This window comes from Astyanax mexicanus, chromosome 4 (genome assembly GCF_023375975.1).
Source record: "Astyanax mexicanus isolate ESR-SI-001 chromosome 4, AstMex3_surface, whole genome shotgun sequence".
NCBI lineage: Eukaryota > Metazoa > Chordata > Actinopteri > Characiformes > Acestrorhamphidae > Astyanax > Astyanax mexicanus.
The window spans coordinates 44,078,164-44,094,786 of NC_064411.1; the positions used below are offsets into that span (position 1 = coordinate 44,078,164).

Here is a 16,623-nt window from a genome sequence, read left to right on the forward strand (position 1 = left end):
TTCAGGTCAATTCAGGTCATCCAGCTATCTCTTCATCGCTGCTCAACACAGTGACTATACAGACGGCTTAGGGAGAAATTTCCTCAAAAACACAACATAACATTTCCTGTTGGCAACTTTCCATCATGACAAACTGCTTTTCCACCAGAAACAGCGACACACTTACGACTGCAGAGGATCTGATCCGGTCGTTTAAGGTCCTCCTTTTATTCATAAGCTGCACACTGGTTATTTATGACCTCCTTCTCCCAGTAGAGCTGGGGTCTGAGAGGTGGGCTGCCCCTATCTGTCATTAAAACTTCCCACTGCAGGGGGGGGGGTGATGGGGGGAAATACGGCTGGAGAGGGAAGTTTATTAGCTCCGCTGCTCTGCACTATTTATCATAGCTTTATCAGTCGCAGCTGTGATACACATCGCCCAGTTATTTACCTACACATGCTCAGGGCCGCGGCATTAGTCACGGGCTTTTCCATACGGGCTTTAGACTGGGACCAGTGCAGCGAGGTCATGCTCGTGCAGAACTCCCTGAATTATCATTAGCAGCTGTAAACACCAGACATGACGTCAGACCCAGCCAATAAATTCTGAGCATCTGAGCTGCTGAGATCATCCATATATACCTGCAAGCTGGATGATACAGAATATTACTATTAAAACACAGTTAAAATGACAAAGTCCTTGAAGAACGTCTGAGGAACTGTGGAGGAACCTATTAAGGTGCTTTAAGGAATCGGAAGGAAACCTTATTTTCTTCTAAAATCCTTTTTTTTTTTAGTTTATTTAAAGCAGTATATACTTTTAACAGTAATAAAGCAACAATAAAGCTAACCTGAAACTGAGACCCGAGTCTAGACGTATAGAAAAAAGGCCACTAAGAGACTGGACTGGAGGTGGGGAGAGCACCCTCAACCCATGCTTGAGTAATAAATAACACAAGTACTTCTGCATTAATTCTGTGAAATGAACCAAGAGCAAAAAAAAAGTACCACAGAAATATGAAGCAGAAGTATAAAAGAAACGAGCTAATAGGCCACAGAAGTAAAAAGTCTTAGCCAGGCTATGGTGTAGCCTTTACATGGTTTGGTCTCACAATGAAAACAGAAGTCTGGAAAAGTTTTTTTTCTCTTCTTAAATGTAGTTCTTTTTATAAAGTTTATATACAAAACTACATCAGCCACCTAATTGTCTTAATTGTCATATATATACACACCTTGTTTTCAAGTTTATTCTGATTCTGGTTGGCCACTTTGTGTATTGCATCACAATTTAAAAAAATAAAGTACATCAAAACTGACTTGAGTACATGTATAAGTAAATATATCTAACTACTAAACACTACCAGACACCTGTGCTGCCCTTGTAATAATATATTAACCTGATGACTATATTGAGACTGAGAGTGTGTAGTGAATTTCCAATGACTAGATGATGGATTTTTTGAGCAGGGGAGGGCAATTTAGACAGTCATACAGACATGTAGACATACATACATACATACATCATACACTGGGACTGCTTTAGAGGGCCAGATCAACAGACTATTCTTAACTTGGCTCAATGTTAAATTTTATCTATTGGTTTATATGGTTTAGATAAGCTAGTACTGGTGAGAGTAGATGTTACAATTAGGCAATAAAATGTGAATCAGGCTTAGTAAGAAAATTACCTCATTTGCTGTTTTTTCAGTACTTTCTTTCTTGTTAAGTGAGAGAAATCTACTCTATGTTGGGCTTGAACAAGACATTGCTTTTATCAAAAATCATTACTTTTAAGCAAAATATAAATGACAATGTTATTTTAAAACATAAATAAAAATATATATAATTTAGATATGTTGTGTATGACTGTGCAAATCTGTCAATGCAGCCATATAACAGTTCAGCTCCAACCACTGTCACTGACTATATAACTATATATGACTATATAAGACATGCTTTTTGGATAAGGCACAATAAAAGCCAATTTACTTATAATATAAAAAAGTACTTCCACTACATGGTTTGTAGTGTTTTTCAGTACTTTTTTCTTCTTGTTCAGTGAGATAATCTAGTCTGTTTCTGTCTTGAACAGGTGCAGTTTCTGAAGTGGTTATGTGAAGAGTCAGGGATATGTCCCCTGAGTAATAAAATGCCCTGGTCTGTTTTAGAGTAATGCAGTCATTTCTCTCATGATGCTCTAAAGGAAGTGAACATTCAGGCTAAATATAACAGCATTTTAAGAACCAGCTTCAAACAGTAGATCCCACAGCAGCCCAGCCTCCTCAAGGCCTCCTCAAACAGAGCATGGCAAACATGATCAGACAAGTGAACACAATCAGGTCAAGATCTGCAGCAGCAGCGCCCCTTGTATTTTGAAGGCAAGTGGGCCATTTATAGAATCTGGTCCTCCTGACCCAAAACCCAGGTCGTGCTCTGGAGGGTAATTTGCGTTTTTGGCTAAATATGAAAAGGAATGCTGAAGTTGGCATGAATTTAATCCTGGATTAAAAGGGATTTGGAGAATCCTTAAATATTTCAAGACATGCCCTAAATCCATCATCATGGAGAAGCAGCCATCATCAGCAGCAGCAGTGAGAACCAGGAAAGCAGCGAATATGAAGCTTCATATAAAATACACATAAAATATAAAATCATATATTACATATAGCTATGCATATATACTGATTTCACAAATAATCAATAATAAACCTATAATAAAAAACATGTATCTTCAGAATAGTGACTTCACAGCAAATGGCACAAATTAGGTTGATGTAAATAAAGGTTACAAATTGTGGCAGAGACTCTCAAATATATCTACAATAAGCTTCTTTAATATATTTGCATTGTAGTAAAATGCATTTATTCTCAATGGTTATATACGCAGCTGAAACAGAAAGCTAAATGCATCCCACATTTTTCAGCATTAAGATTTTTATAAAACATTATATTAAAATCTTTAGTAGTCACCAATATTTCTGTTCAATAATTAGAAAATTATAAAAAACAATCACTATATAGTAATAATATAGTATAAATTTAGAATAATATAGTACAATAGTACAGCAAATTCAAACATTATATTGATGTAAATAAAGGTTACTGTAATTATTTAGTGTATTTACTGCATTTCTATTGGTCTATATAAATTCAGAATTATGTATACAGTATATCTACTATCTATAGCAAACGAAGGAGAAAAAAATAAAATAAAATAAAATAAAAAAGCTACACGTTTTTCTTTGGACAGCATCCAATCCACACATATTTACAACACATGAGACATAAATAAATATAATAAAAACGATCTAATAGAAACTAAATCTCTCTTTTTTTTAATCACACCACCGGTTTTAAAGCCATGTGTTCAGCATGAATAGTTAATGAGAGAGCAGGACAGCCGCAGCAGCAGCCCTTCAGAAGGACAACCGTCTCCACAGCTCCAGTACAGACAGACAGACAGCATGAAGAAACAGCCATCTTACCTTCTTGTCTCTTTTCCACAGTTTCAGACAGCAAAATCCCCAGAAAAACAGGTCCCCCACCATGACCGCGGAGAGCCAAACAGCGCGGCTACCGAGTCGAGCTCATTCTAGCAAAGCACAGCACAGCTTAGCGCGAGGGACTCACAACACACACACACCACCACCAACACACACAGAGAGAGGAGAGGAGGAGGAGACCACGCCCCCCGCAAACAGGCTGAGCTCATCCTTCCCTCTCTCTCTCTCTCCCTCACTCTCTCTCTCTCTCTCTCTCTCTCTCTCTCTCTCTCTCTCTCTCTCTCTCTCTCTCTCTCTCTCTCTCTCTCTCTCTCTCTCTCTCTCAGTGACATCATGACTTCCTGCCGAACCCTCACCCATGTGCTTCTGCGCAGTGTGGCTAACCACCGCCTACACCCACCCATCTACACACACTAACCTGTACACACTAGCGTTAGCTATGTATGTAATGGTTCACTCATTCACTATTCACTATATAGTGAACTGATAAGGTAATAAACACAAATATATCTATTTTCATTATCTCTAAAAAAAAATCTCTGAACCATTTTGCTGTGCAATGTGAAGATATTTCCGTGCTAACTTAGTAGCAGCTAATCTCTCTCAACACGGACTTGTACGGCTTGTATTTTATGAATGTTTAACTCAATAAATATACACTGTAAGAAACCATATAATGCGTCATTTTCTGTTGAAGAGACATGGAACATTTTTATTTCTTTATATCTTTACTTCATACATCAATTTTAGCCAGTATCATTAGCTCTAGCTTTAAAAATATGACCATCAACATGCCCACCCATTATGTTCTACTGCCCCCTCCAAGCAAAGCAGTCTAGAACCAGGGCTGACACAGACTACAGAAATCTATACAAATCTCTTTTTTGTGTCACTCTGAGGACGTCTCACACAGCATTATATTACGTTGTCTGTACTTCACATTTTGCAGTGCATTATGGTTGTTTAATTATAAACTATACAGTGGAATAAAATGTACTGTTGAGATTTTAAACAGCCATACAAAATAGCTTCACACTATATAGTGTATTTCTGCTTACTATTACTGCAGTCTGAGAGAAATAAAAGCTGCTAAATCCAACGAAACATCTCACCCACTCATAATAAAAAAAAAAACATTATGACCACACACAATATGATCAAAAGTGTGGTTATAAAACATCACTGCCTCATGTACCCCAGTAAAACAGTGGTATAATATTGCTGCTGCATAAAACAAGTTTTACCTCTATTTGTGTAATTTCTCCTATAACTCGGTATGAAATATTTGACACTATTTAACAATTTTTTTTAATGGTAGACTAAGATAAGATGAGATAAAATAAGATAATCTTTATTAAACCCACAGCAGTGAATAAGCAACTTCACAGCAGCACAGAGGACAGAACAGAAATCGGGAAATATACAAACAATATATGAAATACAAGACAATATAAAAAATACAAAAAAATACACACAAATGTGTAAATCCAAAAAAACACTATGGTGAGACCAGTGATACTGTACACACGTTGATAGTAAATAAATAACTGTCCCAGCAGACCCTAGACATCAGTCTGACATCATAAAACCCAATGCTGGCTTTAAGACAAGCTCCAGCACTGGATAGTTGTTTAATTTTTGTAGGAAATTAAAATGTGAGATGAAATCAATTTAATATCAAAACCAAAGTCATGGGATAGCAGTATTTTAATTAATCATGTATGTAAAATGCATACCTCATACATTGTAAGGTGTTATCTTTTGAGGGAGACTGAACACTGGTTAGTGTGCTCATGGCATGAAAATGTTTTTGGCATGTTTATGACTTACTTGTGATCCATTTAAAAAATAACACAATATACTACAATAACAATAACAAACAGTTTTTATATGGAGAACTTTAAAATGCAGAACTTTCTGAAATATAAGTAAGAAAATCAGTTTCAAAAGGTAACAACAGTACAGTCCTAATTGGAGATAACTATTCATGAACAAAATAAGCTGCACTCTTTAATGACACATAACTGCCCCTAAGACTGCATTCCACTAACTTCTGTGATGAACTGATGACTGGTCAACAGGGCCATATGTTCTCAGAGTGAAAGGATTGATTAAAGAGCACCAGGGATCTCCCTGATCTTATTTCACTGCACAGCAAGAGCCAACGAGGTGGAGTCATACAGTGTGTGTGTGTGTGTGTGTGTACTGAGTGAAAGTGTGTGTGTGTGTGTGTGTGTGTAGAAGTAGAGAGAGAGAGAAAGGGAGGGGGGTGATAATGTTAATCAGTGGGTTCCGGCCTGCTGGCCAGTTCTGGCAGCAGCTGCAAGCTGAAGAGCCATCTGACCGAGAGTGTGCAGATATTAATAGAGCCAGGCGGGACGTACAGCCCACTACAGAGCCCAGAGCATCTAACAGCAGAGAAAAAACAACACAGAGCTAGTCTGAAAACTATCAACAAGAAAGTACCAGCTCCACAAACAGTTTTAAAGGTATCCAGTACCAATCAAACATTAAGACACACCTTCTCATTCAATGTTTTGCTTTATTTAAATAATTTTATACATAGTAGATTAATATTAAAGAAGTGAAAACAATTAGGGGCACATATGGAATGATTGGTGATTTAAAAAAAAAGAAGCAACTATTGTTCAGCACCTCCAGGAACTCCTTCAAGACTCTGAGAAACTATTCCAGGTGACTCTACCTCATGAAGACACTGAGATTAAAATAGCAAGAGTGTGAAGATCTGTCCTCAAAGCTAAATGTAGTATTTAGAAGAATCTAAAGTAGTATACAACATATTCTGATATTTGTTCACAAAATAACTCTGCATGTGTTCCTGCATAGCTTTAAAATGCAGCTTTAGCCAGGAAGCTAAAAACATTTAGCGCTAAAGGATGGCTGCCACTGTTTTTTAGCTATGTGACTTAGCCCACTTTACTGGTATTGGTGTACTGTATGTCACCAGTGTGTCAGAAACCACACAAGCAACACAATTTGACACTATTTACCAGAGAGAAAATAAACAACCTTCTACCTGAAAACAACAATGTTTTGCACTTTAGCCAGAAGGCTGAGGTAGCTAAAAACATTTGTTGCTAACTAATGGCTGGCACTGTTTTTAGCTGTGTGACCAGGGTGTCAGAAACCACACGAACAAGTCTGTTCGAGACTATTTACCTCAACAAGAAATGAGGCAAGTGTGTAAATCTGACTTTAGGCCTGCAGTCTACAGTGTGGTATATAGCGCTACTTGTAGAACTGTAGTAATGGTCTATTGTATTGTATTATTATGAGCATTATGAGTGGGTTTTGAACAAGATACACACCAAACTGAAGCAAATAGAGTCCATAATAAAACTTTTTGAGACTATGATTATATATTCTACACATAATAAGGAAAGACCAGATATGTATAACGTACTAGAGACACAGAGGTAAGAAAAAGTACAAGTGATCAATCAAAAAACTTGATAGAAGTTGATAGAAAAGTTCTTTATGCTCAACATTTTTTTGTACTTACGTATTGTGGGTAGTTTATTATAGTACTTTACTACTTAAATACTAAAAGTTAAAGTACAGCACTGTGTACTATAGTTATTACAGAAAGCAATGTAAAGTTCAGTGAGGTCTTCTTATAAGAACAGCTTGATCTCTTGATTTACTCAATAATCAGCTTCATTAAACTCTGTGACAGTGCAGAGCATCTACCATGCTGGCTGATGGTGATAATGTGGGTTTGGAATGACTCTAAGATTTTTATCATTATAAAGAGGAATGATGCAGCACATAAAAATGTATCAGAGTAAAAGTATTAAACTACTTTAAAATATGTAGTAAAGTACTAGTGGAAGTAGGAGAAAAAAATCATACTTCAAAAGATACAGATACAGCATATTTATACAAAATATTAATATTAATTAAACAACTGAAATAACAAAAAGATGCAGAGCTTTTAGACCTCAAGAAACGCAAAGAAAACAAGTTCATATTCATAAAGTTTGAAGAGTTCAGAATATCAATATTCGTTGGAATATCCCTGGTTTTTAATCACAGTTTTTGTGCACCTTGGCATGTTCTTCTCCACCAATCTTACACACTGCTTTTGGATAACTTTATGCCAATCCTGGTGCAAAAATGGATGGATGAACGGATGGATGGATACTTAGTATTCCTCTATTCTCTGTTGTGTCACATGTGTACCAGGAAAACATTATAGAAAGCACTATGACCGACAGTGGACAGGGAGCACACAGATCAGTGCAGTGATCTTTAGCTTTTATGAGACATGGCAAAAGGCATGGGACATTTTGCATGCCAGTGTTCTAGTTTTATTAATATTAACCTGATAATTACAAATATGTCCTGATTACAGTGGTCAGTAAGACCCCATCTGGGAAAAAAAAAATCACCAAAAAAGATGATGAAGGATCTAATTGTTAAAATGTGTTAAAAATCTCCTAGTGCTCAGTTATCAGCTTTGTGTTGGTGTCAGGCGCACACACTCTGTGGCTCTAACACTGCCAAGCAAACTACAGGGTGTTTTCCCACTTTAAGATGGAAAATTATCTGAAATGAAAGTAAGAAAAATATTAACTTTCCAAAAAGCAGATTAGAGCAGTATATTGTGCAATCAAAATCATCTCATTTTAAGACACACTAAATAATAAACATAACAATATCTAGTCCATACTCATTTCCAGTGAAAACCACAACTATTAGTCATTCTGGAAATCAACAATGAGGGCAGCAACTCCAGCCTGATAAACCCCTTACTGGTACAAACACCTCTGAGCAAGCAGCAAGCATCAGCAAGCATAGCCTGTGTGGTCTGTTATCACAACAGAACCTGCGTCTAACTTTAGTCACTCCTGAAATAGCAGAGGTTCTACTGAACAATAGCTTATCCAGGAACTTCACTATGCTAGACTTGATTCAGAGAGACTCATCTAAGAGTTGCTAATCCACAAAACAGCTCTATTGTTGGTTAGGCCAGTGGGAGTTTAGCTATTGCTAAAGTGGTACTTTCCACTACCTCCACCCGAAGAGACCCGGGAGAGACACGTGTATGTCACACCACCACCACCACTGTGTGACTGATAAAGCAGAGGTGGGGGCGTGTTTCTAAAAATAAGGCTTCCTGATTGGTTTGTGGCTTGGACGTTCGATTCAAGGCAGCATCTTCACCTTAAATGTAGTACATTTAGGTATCTTGTACTTTTTACTAGGGCTGTGGTGAGACACTCATCTCAAGACAAGATTTAAAAATATGAAATATATGATTAAAAAAATATTATTTGACCAAAACTGCAGGTGATTTAAAAAATATATATTTTGTAAGTAATCATCTTGTAATGGATGTCAATCAATACTTTTTATTATGAAATATGTATGATTTAATCGTATGCAGTAAAAGACTGCTTTTACCATAAACCCAAAAACGTCTCTCCTGTATAATCTCACACGAGTCTCTTCAGACTTTACAACTATTCTGTGTTGTTCTGTATTCAACTGGCAATTCCCCCTTGAAGGTTCTATACAGACCTGGCAACCTATGACAGAAATCTCAACGCGGTTCCAACAGCGATCTCATGATTGGCACAAGATCTCGTCACACCCCTACTTTTTACTAAAATTAGGCCTGAAGTAGCTTGTTCCTAATAATATATATAATCAGTTCCTAATGAGGGAATTTCTTGTTTTAATATATGTTATGTATATACAGCTCTGGAAAAAAAATAAATAAAAGACCACTTCAGTTTCTGAATCAGTTTCTCTGATTTTGCTTTTTATAGATATATGTTTAAGTAAAATGAACATTGTTGTGTTATTCTATAAATATTATAAATATTATAATAAATTCTAAAATATTGTTATTCAGAGCAGAAAATGAGAAATGGCTGAAATAACAAAAATAATGAGAGAAAAAAAAAAAAAAAAAACACCATCATCCAAAGGCCAATCAAGGCTACTCTTATAAATGTTAACACAGCCCCTGGGCTAGACTTTTTACATTACATTACATTACATTTGGCAGACGCTTTTGTCCAAAGCGACTTACAATATTGAAGTGCAAATAATAGAAGAGGTTAAGTACAAAAATAATAGAAGTTAAAAATAAAACATCTTTAGATAGGGCCTTAGGGAGGTCAGAGGGAAATAATGGGATAGAGGAGTAGAGAAGAGGAAGAAGGAGATGAGGTTAGAATTAGTTAGTTTGTAACCTCATCTCCTTCTTGCAAAACCACCAGGCTAAAGAACTCATTCTTCCCCACTGCTACCAGACTCTTGAACCTACCTCAGAAATAACCATTCACATTACTCTCTACACGTTTACATGTCAAGGACATTTCTCAGAGACACATGCTTACTTTACTTTGCAAAATTTTATAATTGCACTACTGAACCTTTTGCACTTTTTTCATATTCCACTGCTGTAGATAACATGTACTTACTTGTAAATAATATCCATACCCCATTACTGCTTTCATGTATATATTTCCATCATGGATGTAAAGTTAACACTAATTAATATTTATATTTTGTTTTTTATTCTTTCTTTATTGTATATTTTCTATTTTTATCTTTATGCGGCATACTTGGCGAGGGGCAAAGAAAGAATTTCATTGTACGAGGAAACTTGTTTCTTACTGTGCACATGACAATAAACTCTTTGAACTTCTTCCTCTTCTCTACTCCTCTATCCCATTATTTCCCTCTTCTAATAACTTCTAATGTTATAGTTACTGTTCCTTACTATGTAAAATGATTCACATGTTTAAGATACATGGATAAAACTGTTTTTTTAAGGTACTGCTGCAAAAAAGAGCACATTTTAAAGTATAATATATATATCTTTATAAGTATATATATCTTTATAATTTTAAAGATAATGCTGAATTCTGCCTTCAGAATCCTGATTGGGAGACCTTATAAAGTGCCATCCTGTAATCAGTGGCATAAGCAGGAAGAGGCGAGAGAGGGCAGAGAGAGAGAGAATGCCAAGACTGATTTAATTACAAGGTTTCGACTAAGTTGCACCATAAATCACTGCCTGAGAAAGACGGAGACGGAGAAGAGGGCAGTGAGTTCAGTCTGACTGCCAGTCTGAAGTTGTACTGGCAACAAAAAATAAAACAATAAAAAACATAAAATGTTTTCAGAAGTTTTAATTATTTTTAAATATTTTAATACAAATTAAAACATATTTAATGTTATTATTTTGTTTGTACTCATATGACAAGCGTTTTAACCATCTTGACCACCTAAGACCAGCTTTGAATATCTAATTATACAAGCTTTGAACGAGCCTTAAACTGGATTTTTTTTAGCAGGAATTAAATGATAAATATAAAATTACACACCATGTTGACTTACAGTACCAGTGAAAAGTTTGGACACACCTCCAATTCAGTGTTTTTCCCATTATTTCAAAACTGTACATTAATACTTAAGTCATTCAAACTATTAAGAACTTTATGAGGTAGAGTCACTTGGAATTCAGGCTTTCAGTTAACAGCTGTGCTGAACTTGTCATTACTTGAATTTCTTGCCTCTTAATGTGTTTGAGAGCATCAGTTGTAAAGTTGCGAAGAGGTAGAGTTGTTGTTATACAGTGAATAGCTCTATATCTATATTGAAAATATGAAATATATGATTAAACATAAATATTTGATTTGACCAAAACTCAAACTGCAAAACTGCAGGTGATTTTTATGGATTGTAATGGATGTCAATCAGTTTTTTACTCAGATTATGAATTATGCATGATTTATCGTATGCAGTAAAAGACTGCTTTTACCGTCGCTTCAGACTTTACAACAATTCTGCGTTGTTCTGTATTTAACTGGCAATTCCCCATAATAGCTTTTAACTCTATTTGAGCTTTATTTGAGTAAATATTTTAATAAGGGTACCACTGGTGGTACTCTAGATCTAAACGCATCTGAAGGTGGTAGATGAGCATCAAAAACATTATAATGATTAAACTGGCTCTCATCAGGGCCAGCCCAGGAAAGGAAGAGCAAGAGCTCCCTCTGTTTCACAGGATAAGTTCAACTGGATAACCCCAGCAGTAGACTCATCCATAAAGACAGAGGAGCTGCAGGGCCTTTTACCTGAGCGTCATCCAGCGAGTGCATTTTTACAGGCTATAATCAGTGCAGTAATGTGATTGAAAGGCTTGACCGTTTGAAATTTACAGGGCGGTAACTGTCAGGACTGTCAGTCTGTGAAGTTAAGTAATATGTGGGCTTGCACCGGATGCTGGAGCAGCGCACTCGGCCATCTTTAATTCACTCAGCGTGGGCCAGGGGTGTTCAATTATAGTGATTGCACTCTACACTGCAGGCCATGTGTCAGCCAGCCGGGGTGAGGAGTCTGCTTTAAGTGCTTTCACAAACCGTCTCGCGGAGGGATTGATCAGTAAATACTGTCTTACAGTGGACAGGTCGTAGTAGTTACAATATACTGCTTCCATTATTCCATTATTAGACATGCTGAACTTTGCTTGCTATTAGTTATTTAGTGCTTATCCAAGTGCTAGCTTTTACATTTTGTTATCTTATTAAAATATTCTCTTTTCTTTGTCCAAAGATAAACTGAGTTAAAGGTGTTGCCATGTGGGTGAGCCAGATGCGACTCTTCCTGTACCAGTTTTCTCCTGTTTCCAGGAGTCTATTGAAGGTGTAGGAAACAGTATTTTCTGCATTTTTTAATAATATATAATTGTATTCAGTTTAAGCTAATTTGTTTCCTGAAAAGCCTTGGTAATTTACTGCAAAAGTTTTTTTTTCATTTAAGTTAACTGTATTTTGTATTTTTTTAGGTTGTATAGTTGTTTTAGAATGTTCATACAGTGTCAGAAACCACATGAAGAAATTAAAATGCAGCTACAATTTAAAGCAGAATTATGCAAGAACTGTAATTTTCACCATTTGCAACATGGTCCTAGGAGCATAATCCTGCTTTATCCACTTCACCAGAGTTACATAGTGCAGTCAGCTGCATTCCAAGCCTGGAGTAGAGACACTATTCTCTCTGTTACAGTCAGTGAAGCATCAACATGATCCAGAAGTTGCTATTTTAAGATAAAAATGGTACAATGTTAAGCAGTTCTCACAATCTAGCTGTCCTGCCTGCTTCACCAGAGTTACATAGTGCAGTCAGTAGCATTCCAGGAGCACTATTTTCTCTATTAAAGTCAGTGGAGCATCAACATGATTCAGAAATTGCTATTTTAAAAATAAAAACAGTACAATGTTACAAGGTTATAGCAATCTAGCTGTCCTGCCTGCTTCAGCAGAGTTATAAAGTGCATTTAACAGTATTTAGAGCCTGAAGTGTCAACAACAGAGACAGTAATATTATTATTACAGTCAGTGGAGCAGCCCCTTGACTCTGACAATGGTACATAATGTTGCTTTAAAAGACCCCTTTGGTAGTATGAAGGTGATTACAATGGAAAAATGGATAAAAATAAAAAAAAGACACTAAAACAACTTCTCTTGCATCTCGTGACCAACCCAAACTTTCCCCTCATTTCCATAATCTCTTCCCCTCCCCATCAATTATACATACTGGCTCTTTCAGCAAGGCAAGATAGAGAACAGTGCATTGCTGTTTAATTCATAAGGGTTCTCCACACGTGCGAAACAGCGCAACTGTTGCGTGAATGTGTTTTTTTGTTGACCCGTGTAACAGGAGTGGTTGTGTGAAACGTGAAGCTCGTCTGAGGAGAAGAAAAGAGATTGCGGAGTGCGGAGAGATGGACAGACTGAGACGGACGGATGAGGCGTCTTTCCGTTTCGTTGCTGAGACTTACCATGATGAGGCCGGTGGTGATGGTCTCAGAGCAGCCATGACACAGTTCGCCAAACTTAGCCCAGTAGTCCTTCTTACAGAAGAGGCGGCCATCTCTTTCATAGTACCAGTGAGAGAGGGAGGCACTGCATTCACAGCATCTGAGATAGATAGAGATAGATAGAGAAAGAGATATTGAGAGGAAGAGAAAAACAATACTGCTATTATTATGACTGTGACTGTGCTGCAAAGTGTGGACAAAGCAAAGCGTCCAGACACAACGATGAGGTCAAAAGGACGATTGTGTCAAATGTTATCTACACAAACCACTCATCAAAACAGTCCTACACTGTCATCATGTTGGCGAAGACACTACTGAACAACAAACACCGGAGGAAAACAGGCCTGCACAACAACTGAGGCAGTTTCCCAAAAACAGAGTAAGCATAGTTTAGACTACACAGCATTTTGAATGGAGATTTTCCATTGGGAAAAAAAAACTATGCTCAGGAAACTGATCTTAAATGTCCAAACATTTGTGGAAATCCCTTTTATTAAACACATTCAGCTGTATTAGTTGCTGACACAGATGTCCAATAGAACATACTATACATATATATGTTGGCTTGCCTAGTCCCAGTAGAGAAGCATGGTCAATAGAACAGCACCTTGCCTAATGCCAGGCGTGGGGACGTGGACTTGAGGTATGTAAAGCACCCTTAGTTTTGAGTAGCATCAGTGTGGAGCAAAAGGTTGTAGATGAGGTGGTTTAGAGTGGTGCTTATCCAATATATCCAGACCACACTAATGCTCTTGCAGCAACACTCACAGCAAAATCGAGAAGAAAAAAAAAACGTATATATGCTCCTGGGCTCGGGAAGTGGATCTCACACTTTGAGCCACCTCTAAAGGACGTGTTTTACACACGTATTTCTGGACAAGCTGACAGATACCAAAGCTCACTGACAGTGAAAATAGAAGTACTGCTGAAGCTTACTTAGTTAACAGCATTCTGATTTACAAGTGGCAATGATAATGACACTGTTCACCCTAGTACAGCCAATTATGCATTATCATGTTTCTGAACTTAATATTTTAAGGTGTAAATGCAACATAATGCTACAAAAATCTTGGTGTTTGCAATTTGTGAACTATATTTCTTATCCAACCAGTTATTTTTTTACTCTCTCTATAACCAGACCATCGTCAATTAGCTGTTCCATGTATGGCTGCACATGGGACAAATACCCTTTGATATATTATGTTAAAAGTAGTGGTGTGTGCAGCTAAAGAAAGCCAGACATCTGATATCTGATACAGATAAGACATCAGATGCTACTAAGCCAAAGGCGACAAAAAAAAAAAAAAAAAAAAACAGAACTGAAGAACATGCTTTCGTTTTGGGTAAAAGAAGAAAAGGAGAAGAGTAACAGGCACTGGCGGATCTTCTTTTTCTTTGTCAAAAGCACCCATGTGAAATAAAACCCCTTTAAAAATGGTCCATGACGCATATGGAGCATCACTTTATACAAAACTAGAAATGTAACTCAATCAGCTTTTTTTTTATAAATTTTTTAAGCTATGCACGAAGATGCATTACCAAGTTTGGCTGGAAAAAATAATGTAGCATTCAGACCCACCCCGAACTGCTATTAGTGACCAACTAATCATACTGAGTTTCTTACAGTCATGCAAAAATCTTGTATTCATTTTTACTGCTTTTTAATTTTTTACATAATACTTTCTTTATATTGTATTAAGCTTTTTAAATGAATGGATAGAATAGAAATGCTCTAAAATTACTTGGATCATTTTTTTTTACACTGATTTCCACTAAAAGTTCTGGAGGTATGGGAATTTGCAGAACATTAAATTAACCTAACTGAATTATGATTTTGTGATACAACACATAGTTTGTCAGTATTGTTTAAGAACTCACAAAACTGACAATGAGAATCAGAAATTACCATTATCATTGAATTACTTTAAACATCTAAAGATGTAACTAATTAGTATTAAAGAAAATAGCAAACACTGTCTGCCAGCTTCTGTCTGCACTCTTTGTGTGTATTGCTATGTTTTGTGTGTATTGCTATGTTTTGTGTGTAATGCTACGTTTTGTGTGTATTGCTTTGTTTTGTGTGTAATGCTACGTTTTGTGTGTATTGCTTTGTTTTGTGTGTAATGCTACGTTTTGTGTGTAATGCTGCATTTTGTGTGTAATGCTGCATTTTGTGTGTAATGCTACGTTTTGTGTGTATTGCTTTGTTTTGTGTGTAATGCTACGTTTTGTGTGTATTGCTTTGTTTTGTGTGTAATGCTACGTTTTGTGTGTAATGCTGCATTTTGTGTGTAATGCTGCATTTTGTGTGTAATGCTACGTTTTGTGTGTATTGCTTTGTTTTGTGTGTAATGCTGCGTTTTGTGCGTAATGCTACGTTTTGTGCGTAATGCTGCGTTTTGTGCGTAATGCTGCGTTTTGTGTGTAATGCTACGTTTTGTATGTAATGTAACATTTGTGACAGTGAATGTATAGGATATACATTCGTATAGGCGTATAGGCGTTGAAGTGAGATGATAATAGAGACATAAAAGAAACAGACTATGACAAATATTGTGCCCACACTTCCTGACCCCTCTTTCTCCCCTGCCGACCCCTCCACTCTCTCTCCATTAGAAACGGAATGGGTCGATCAGGTCCGGCCCCACGAGACCACATCTATCAATCCCCATCTGCTGCTTCTGCTGCCCAGCGCACGGACCTGTCCGGACTAGAGCGGCTGTATCAGCTAAACTGCCTACAGAATGTCATACAGCTCTGGAAAAAATTAAGAGACCACTTCAGTTTCTAAATAAATCGGTTTCTCTGATTTTGCTATTCATAGGTATATGTTTGAGTAAAATGAACATTGTTGTTTTATTCTATAAACTACAGACAACAACTACAGACATCTCTCAAATTCCAAATAAAAATAGTCATTTAGAGCATTTATTTGCAGAACATGAGAAATGGCTGAAATACCAAAAACAGATGCAGATCTTTCAGATATCAAATAATGCAAAAAAAAAAAAAAAAAAAAAAAACAAGTTATTTTTTTAAGAGTTCAGAAATTAGTATGTGATGCAATAACCATGGTTTTATATCACAGTTTTAATGCATTTTGGCCAGCAGTTCAGCTTGGTTTGATGGCTTGTGATCATCCATCTTGCTCTTTATTATATTCCAGAGGTTTTTAATTTAGTAAAATCATGGAAAAACAGACCTGTATATTAATGGGTCTTCAAACATCTTCAAAAATGAAATGGGCCATATCTGATATTTGTTTGTGTGGTCATGGTA

At 36.6% G+C, this 16,623-nt stretch overlaps 1 protein-coding gene across 2 annotated transcripts in view; it reads right to left on the reverse strand.

Moving 5' to 3' along the window:
- limk1a (LIM domain kinase 1a) overlaps positions 1 to 16,623 on the reverse strand; it is a 93,773-nt gene that overhangs the window by 28,974 nt on the left and 48,176 nt on the right. Inside the window, exon 3 of one of the 2 annotated variants that reach the window (XM_022679049.2) lies at positions 13,306 to 13,444. In XM_022679049.2, the coding sequence (XP_022534770.1) occupies positions 13,306 to 13,444 (139 nt within the window). Of the gene's footprint in view, positions 1 to 3,464; positions 3,632 to 13,305; positions 13,445 to 16,623 lie in introns of those variants that run through there. The other variant, XM_022679052.2, reaches the window with a different exon arrangement.